Raw genomic sequence first — 8,729 nt, 5'->3', positions numbered from 1 at the left:
CTTGACCTGGTGTGGGGTAATGATCCTGGTCAGGTACTGACCTTTCAGTGGGTGAGCAGTTTGGGATGATTGACAGCAATTCCTTAACATTCAGGATAGCTACAGTGTATATAGGATAGATACAGTCCTTGCAGGGGTGTTTGAAATTGGAGTAGGGCAAATTATGAGGGCATTACGTAGGAATGAGGAAGAGTTAATTGGCAATATGTTTTGTCTGTCAAGTCCACCTCAGACATGTGAAGGGTGTTTAAAGATCAATCATGCAGAGTTCAGGGAAGGTATGTTCCTGTTAGAAGGAAGGTTAGGAATAGAAAGATAAGAGAATCTTGGATGTCCAGAGAGGTGATGAATTTGGTCAAGAAGAAAAAGGAAAAGTAGGTAAAGCTTCAGAACTTGGGATAAAATGAAGCAGATGAGGAGTATAAACAAGCTAGGAAAGAATGAAGGGAACTCGGAAAGGCAGACAGAGCCATGAAAAGTTCTTGGCAAGCAGGATTAAGGTGAATCCCAAGCCACATTGTACAAACATCAAGAACAGGACTACAACCAGGGAGACGGAAAGACCAGTCAAGCACAAAGGGGGAAACATTTGCTTGGATGCAGAGAATGTGATTGAGGTACTTAATGAGTAATGAGTACCAGGAGATCAGTGTTGAGTGTATAAATACACTAGCATGTTTCAGAGTCAAAGAGGAGGAAGTGTTGGGCCTCTTAATGGGTATTAATGTGGATTAGTCCCCAGAGCCTTATGTGATTTATGCCAGGTTGTTGAAAGAAGCAAGAGACAAGATTGCTGGGGCCTTGACCAGTATGTTTATACAAGTAAATTAACTTCTGGGTTCGCTAGCTTCACTGGACAGCCCAGCAGAGAAGTTATCTGCTTTTTGAAGGGTGCCCTACCCTAGGAGGTGGTGTTCATCTGGGAGAGAGAGGGTGACATTCTATGGATGTTAACACTTCAACTATTTATGCAATGAAAAAGCTGAGGGGAACTTAGAACAACATTGATACTGTAGATATTAGGAAACGTTGCCCGATAATGGAGACCTGTGGATCCAAAGGACATAGGTTTAAGGGTAAGATGTCCAGAGGGAATCTGAGGGAAACAAATTCTCTCGACAGGAGAGTGGTTCTAATGGAGAACTCACTGACTGAGGGGTATGGGGGGGGGGGCAGAGATTCGCAGAACATTTAAAATAACTGAAGGAGTATCTTCAAAAAGGCATTGGATTTTCTGATCAAATGCTGGAAAAGAGGATTATTCTAGATGAGTTCTTGATGATTGGAATGGGCACGATGGGGTGAAGGGTTTATTTCTGTGCTGTCCTGGCTTCAGAACTGACCAATAGAATAGTTGTATATGGTAACATAGGCATAGTTTGATAATAACTTTATATTAAGGTTTGAACTTTGAACACAGTAAATTACAGCTCTTTCTGAAAGTTTCCTCTTACAGTTGTCAATCAAATGAAGGAGGAAAGAAGCTGAGACTTCCTTGTTGTTCACATCTGGGATAGAAAGGGTTCCGATTCAGAGCCCATCCACCTTCTGAGACACAGATACAGTGGATTCTGGTTAATCAGAGTAGCCACTTATTTTGGACAATGCTTAAAAAAAAACTAATTGCAAAAATCTCTGGAATTCTCTTCCTTTACCTCTGACACTATACACAGGAAACTTGTCGAACAGGTTCAAACTAGTTTCAGTTGTACACACCTATGTGACTGTTGGATGCTACACTGTGTTTGGACTGAACATTTTATGAAAATAACATCAGATGTGTTTGTGCTGAAAAGCAATGACTTCTGTCATTGATAGCTGGTGAGAATTTGCAGTAAGACAATTCTGAACTATTTTGAAGACTAGTTTCGAGTGTTCAGGCTTGGTTTGGAGATGCCAGAAACATCCAGAAGTGAAAATGAAACTATTTCACGACTTCAATAAGTTAGGACCTCTGAAGAATTTGATAGTATCGACAATTATCTTGAACGTTACAAATAAAATGAGGCTTAGAAGGATACAATCATTGATAGAATTGTATGAAGGCAGTCCATTATCTGCATTAGGTGTCTGTGATGATTTTATTCATTGTGTACACTGGATGAATCCTCTGTCGATAACTATTAGGAACAGATGCACAGTTTTATCATGCTGTAGTAAGATCGGTAGTGTTCTAATTTGTTCTGAATTTCATTTATATTCATAATTTGGCACACAATTTGTCTTTTGTTACAGCATTTAAGTATTTCCATGAAACTTTGGCTGATTGGGCCAAAATGTAATGGTCCCAATGTGTCCCAATCAACTGGAATTCACTGTATTTCCTAAATACCCAAGAGAGGATGTGGTGATGTACTCACTGGAACTGCTCTCAATCTGGAGGTGAAGCTGTTACCCCAGTGTTGTTAAAAACATTCCAGGACTTTGCCCCAAAGGAGAAACAGCAACACAATTCCAGGCTGGTGACACACAGGGAGGTTTGTAAATGGTGATGAGCCCCTGCCGGTTGTCCTTCTCCTTTTGTGTGATTTACCTTCTGAGCTGTTCACACGGCTGCTGAACTTCTGTAACGACCAGTCTGATTTCTAGTCCTGCACACGCTGATGGCGGGGGACTTACCACTGATGCCTGTCAGTGAGAGAGAGTTGGCTCTCAGATATTTCCTTGCTGGGGATGATTATTGATCTCATTTGTGAACGGTGTTTGATATTATTACGGTACGCACCTGACCGCGCCAACCTCCGATGTTTAGACGCTCTAATTCTCCAAAGGATGGATAACTGACATGGTCACTTTAAAGAGTCGGCCCATCCACAATTAGTGGCTATGTTTTCCCTCCCAGGTTTGGATATTTAAAGAGCTCCTAAATTCATGTTCAGTGTTCAATCATCAGCTCAACTTTGCTTCAGTCTGCGATTACGTTTAGAATTTCTGGCTCATTTGGATTCTCATCTAGTCTCAACAGGTTCAAATCCAACATCTAGTCAGTAACCCTATTCCTGTCTCAGTCTTGAAATCCTGTCTCAATTCTCATCTTGGACTTTCCAGCACGTGGGTCCTTACTACCCTCACTTCGGTCTCCCGTCACAGATACACTACCTTTCCCCTCATGCCTGCAGATTGACTTGGTAGTACTCCATGCAGGCAGAACTGGTTTTATTATCTGAGGGACAGTGAATTAATGTGAATGTTGTGCCATCAGCAGCAAATATATCTACATTTCATAAAGAAAGGATGTTCATTGATGTTTGGGTCCAGGCCAATGCCCTGAAGGATTCTGGTACTGGGGATGGTGTGATAATCTCTCAACAAACAAAGCTGGATTCCTTTTTTTAAACTTTAATTCAAATCATCATAGCTATTGGTATGAGTTTACCAGGACTCTCGGTCAAGTTGTGCATTGGTTCCGAGTGCAGTCACTCTAACAGTGGCTCCGGAATTCACCTTTGTTTTTGGACCTGAGTTGTTCAAGCAACTTCAAAAGACTCACTGGGACGCAGGTAATTGGAAATATAAAGGCAGCATTTGACAGAGTGTGGAATCAAGAAGAAAATATTATAGAGAAGATTGGTGCATTTGCTGGAGGTCAGCCCAGGACATCACTGTGGAAATTACTCAGGGTAGCATCTTCATCCAAACCATTTTCAACTGCTTCTTTAATGACTTCCCTTCCACCCTAAAGTCTGAACTGAGATGTTTGCTGATGATTATACAGTGTTCATTTTGTTTCAGATATACTCAGCAAATGTTGCTCTCATCAGATGCCTGCGGCAAGGCCAAAGCAATGTTTAATCAAAGGAAAAAAGTGTCCAGTAATATCAGTCCAACTGAAATGGCAGGGAATGACCATCACCATCTGGGGAAGACCCAACCATCAAACTTTCTCACACAGTGTCATTGCCATTATGAACTCTCCTCTTGGTGTGTACCAGTGATTCTATGAATATATTAGTACTTTGGCTAAAAGAGCAGGTGAAAAGCATTGGATAATTCCTGACATCCAAAGACTTTCAATCACCACATGTTTCATTGAAGGGCAAAGGGTGAACAAACTCAGTGTTGATGGTAATCTGCTGGTTGAATTGTGACCATTATGCAAACTAGCTGTTATCTTAATAGAAAACAGCCATCAGTCACTTTTTTTTACATCCTTTCAGGAGATAACCTACACTAAGACAAAGAGGAGACTGAAGCTCCCAACCACTCTCCCTGTTTGGTGCTGGGATTACTGGATTGTCACACAGGCCACCCTGTGAGAAACAGCCATCAAGAATGGAAGGAGCAAGCTCCAGGTAGGTCAGAACACGCCACACTGTGTGTCTCAACATCAACTCCTGCCGGTGCACTGCACACTGAGTGCTCAGCATTCTCATTGGTGCATGGGATCTGCTTTGTTGATCAGCTGCCATCCTGATAAATCTGATCCCATTGTGGGGTTGGATCTGGAATTCCTGAGTGTGGACCTAGTGACCGTGTGGAGCAATGATATCAGTGTATGATGGAGGGGAAGCTGTAGGTGGTGGTGTTCCCTTCCATCAAAGCCTTTGTCATCAAACAGAGAAAGTCTCAACATGGGAACAGACACCTCAGTTCATGATGTTAAACAGCAGCATTTAAAGTAATGATGCCAATGAAACCAATTACTTGGCCTGCATATGGTCCATATCTCTCCATTCTGTGCTATTATGCCTGCTTATCAAAGAACCTCTTAAACTCCTCAATCATGTCTATTGCCACTACCACCCCTTTTACCTTAACATTCTTCAACAGATCCAAAATCACCTTTTCCTTTATCTCAAAATACCTCAGTGTATTAACATGCTCCACACTGCTCACACTGTTCCACATGACTTTCCCATTGTTGGATCTGATTAACTTACATATTTCCTTCATAACACACTGAGAATTTCCCTCCCCCTATTTAATGCTTTCCTGTAACATCTATATTTCTGCATAGCTAACAAAATTTAAGGTATTATAATCACAAGCAAAGGAAGCAAGCAAAGTGTCTGCTTCCACTCAACATGTGATAGCTTTTTCAACTTTATTGGCTAGGAGAGCTATTTTGCTACACTGGAAAGAATCTAACCCACCTACTGTTTTCTATTGGCTCTCCTCCATTATGTCATGTCTAAGCTTGGAGAAAATTAGAAGCCGGACATTTGATACATCCTTTAATTTTGAACAAGTCTGGTGACCCTTTATTCAATATTTCCATATGATCTTATTTATTTATTTATTTATTTATTTTTCTTTACTCTCTTTAGAGAAAATCCTTATCCGTGAAGGTTCGGAGATGACTGGAAGGATGTTTTTTTTTTCTCACTTTTTTTTATAACTTTTATCCTCAATTGGACTGCCCAATCTTTCTTTTTTTTTCTTTCTCTTTTTTTATTTCTGTTTAGTTAATAGGTTTTTTTTCCTTTATCAAATAAAATTTCCAATCTTTTTTTATGATTGCTATGAGGAGTTGTAGTTTTTTTTTGACCATTGTATATATAACAGTGTAATATTTTACCTATTTGATTTTGACATTATATACTTTCTGTTTTTATTATTGCTGTTTATATGTCTTTTATATTATCTGTTTGTTAAACCTCCTTTGATTTGTATATTCTTTATTGGAAAATCAATTAAAAAATTGAAAAATGAAATGAATAATCACAGATTCCTATTATTTTCTGTCTTAATGGTCAAGTTAGCTGATCATTGACATTTCCCAATACCAGGTCTAGAGTGGCCAAGTTGTTTTAAAATACTGTCTTTGATGCAACTAACAATTCTGCCCTGTCTGTCTCTCTTGCACAAAGAAGACACCAGTCTATTTTGGTGAGCTTGCACTTACCCAATAAAACAACCCTGCTGTTTTTGTAAGTTTTTTTGTTAATCTGCCTGCATATTTGTTCCTCAATGTCTTAGTTGCTTCTGGGAGTTGTATAATGTAATCCCATCAGAGTCATTGCACCTTGAGTTTTACCCCTATGGGCTCAGAGGATAATCCATCCATTATCCACTCCCTCTGAGAGCAGCTGTGATATTGTCCCTGATCAGTAGTGCCCTGTTTTATTAGTGGAGATCAGGGGGTTGTGAGTCGCTGTCAGAGTAGCCAAGAAGAAACAGTGTAGGGGACGTGTATGTGACACACAGTGACAAGTCTGTGTGGTATTGGTGTCAAGAGTAGGTGGTTAGACTCTCCTTGTTCAGAGATGGTCACAGCCTAGGACAGTTATTACATACATGTTACTAGTCTTTGTTTATTCCAGACATGAACATTTTATTAAATTTTCATACTTTCAAATCTTATATTTTTTCAAATTTTCTTTATGATACCCAGACTCATCTCTGTTGCCACCCTCACCCCCCCCCACTGAGCATTCCCACCTTTCCCATGCACCTGCTTATTTCCATCTAATAAATTCTCTCCCACATACACATCAAGTTTCCAACTTCCCCACCCCCACCTGCAGGACAAGCGGTTTACAGGGGCACATTAGCCTAACGACCAACACAGTGAGGCAGGATCACCCATGGGAAATTGACTTGGCCACAGGAGAATATGCAGACTCCACAGAGACAGCACCAGAGACCAGGAGTGAAGCCAGGTCACTGGTGGTGTCAGTCGGCTGCACCACTTGCAGTACAGTGCCACTGCACCACCCCCCCACCCCCTGGGTCACTTTGTTACAGCAGGCATGAATTTGTTTAGTTTTCATGATGAAATAAATTGAATCTTGTATGGACAGATTTCCAACGCTCACAGTTCTAGAGAACCAGGTTGCAGCCTGACCTATGGTGTTATCCACATGAAATTTACAAGCATTCTTTGTGGTCCTGTAGGTTTGCCTGTATTTTGCAATTACCACTTCATCCCAAAAACATACTGATTATTTGGTTAATTGGTCCCAAGTAAGATGGATGACAAGAGATTGGGGATCTGTATATTTGAAAGTTTTTAGGGTTAGAAATTCTAATGGAATGTGTTTCCTTTCAGTCAACAGGTGGCTCAGTCTGAGAATGACACATTCTTCACACAGGAAGAGCTCAACAAATTGAAGTCTGACTTTGAAACAGGTCGGGTAGGAAATATTAAATCTCAGATACAGCAGAAGCTAGCAGAACTGGATGAGACAGAGCTTAACATCGCAGTGACAGGAGAATCAGGTACAGGAAAATCCACCTTCATCAATGCCATGAGAGGACTTCGGAAAAAGGATGAAGGAGCTGCAAAGGTTGGACTTATGGAAACTACAATGGAACCAATGAGATACCCACATCCCAATCTACCCAAAGTCTGCTACTGGGACCTGCCGGGGGTTGGATCAACAACATTTCCAGCTGCTACTTATCTCAAGAAAATGAAATTTGAAAGATATGATTTCTTCATCATAATATCAGCTTGTCGTTTCACAGACAATGATGCAAAACTTGCTAAAGAGATTAATCAACTCAGGAAAAATTTCTACTTTGTCCGCACTAAGATTGATGCTGATTTTGATTCAATGAGAAAGGAGGGGGAGAATGAAATTAATGAAGATAAAGAACTGGAAGCTATTCAGAGTGCCTGCATGAAGAATTTGAGAGAAGCGGGGATTCGGACCCCAACTGTGTTCCTGATATCCAGTTTTGAACAGAATCGATATGATTTCAATCAGTTAAATAAAGCACTTGAAGATGATCTACCGAGTATAAAGAAATGTATCTTTGTCCTGGCCTATCCAAACCGAAGCGTGGAAATTGTTCAGCAGAAAAGCAAGATGCTACAGAAATATGTCTGGATGTTGGCAGTGTTTTCGGGATCTGTGGGAGCAATCCCCATTCCTGGTCTCTCGTTTGCTTGTGATATCAGGGTACTGATTGGGGCAATAATCCATTTCCGTAAATGTCTGTGGCTGGATGAAGCTTCTCTTCAAAGACTGGCCAATATCACAAACAAACCCGTGGAAGAGCTTAAGGCTGTAGTTAAAGCTCCCTTGCTGGGGAAAATAGATAAAGATATAATTAAATATTTATTTTGGTGTTATTCAGTTGCAGCTGTTTCAGCTGTGGAACTTGCTCTTCACTTCATCCCCATCATTGGTTCCATTTTTGGAGCAGGATCATCATTTCACAAAATCTACACAATGCTGACCAATGCACTGAAGGATCTTACAGAGAGTGCAGAGAGGGTGGTGAAGGTTGCACATGGCATTGACTAACTGGTCAGCACCAACATCAATACAGTGAGCTAATGTTATGCTGTAGTTCATATATTTTAGAGGCCTGTCACTGAACCCTGCTGTAATTCTACATGACAACTTTCCCCTTTGCTGCTTTTCTTTCTGAAATATTGCTTATCCATTTCTGAGGAGCACTTGTGCCTGACCAAGGAACTGCAACTCTGTTAAAGACATGAAACATAAATGACATGTGATCCTAATTTGAAGAGGAGCCGAGAAGTTATCTCCAGGTGTCTGAATGATGCTCACCTGTCAATCAATAGCCCAGTGTCAGACTCTTTGAACATTATAAGGTCACAGTGTTTGCAATATTGCTATGTACAAACTAGTGGCTGTGTTTTCCCTTCAATATCTATAAAGATCTGATAATAACATCATAAAAAGGACAATGGAAAGGCATTGCAAGAAATTATTAAAAAACAGCTCCCAGATGAAGCACAACTCACATTTAAAAGAGCAGCAGTAATTGTATTATCAAAGGAAACGGCATTCAGAGTTGGATTGAGGAATAAA

The 8,729-nt window shown here is 40.5% G+C and overlaps 1 protein-coding gene across 1 annotated transcript; it reads left to right on the top strand.

Moving 5' to 3' along the window:
- The first annotated feature begins 4,272 nt into the window (after positions 1-4,272).
- On the top strand, positions 4,273-8,195 carry LOC140734089 (interferon-inducible GTPase 5-like). Its single transcript, XM_073057675.1, has 2 exons — positions 4,273-4,292; positions 6,992-8,195. Exons 1-2 carry the CDS (start codon positions 4,273-4,275, stop codon positions 8,193-8,195), a joined length of 1,224 nt encoding a protein of 407 aa, XP_072913776.1.
- The last annotated feature ends 534 nt before the right edge of the window (positions 8,196-8,729 follow it).

This window comes from Hemitrygon akajei, chromosome 10, assembly GCF_048418815.1.
Source record: "Hemitrygon akajei chromosome 10, sHemAka1.3, whole genome shotgun sequence".
Taxonomy (NCBI): domain Eukaryota; kingdom Metazoa; phylum Chordata; class Chondrichthyes; order Myliobatiformes; family Dasyatidae; genus Hemitrygon; species Hemitrygon akajei.
The sequence above is the reverse complement of the archived record's forward strand: the minus strand, read 5'-3'. Positions and strand labels throughout refer to the sequence as shown.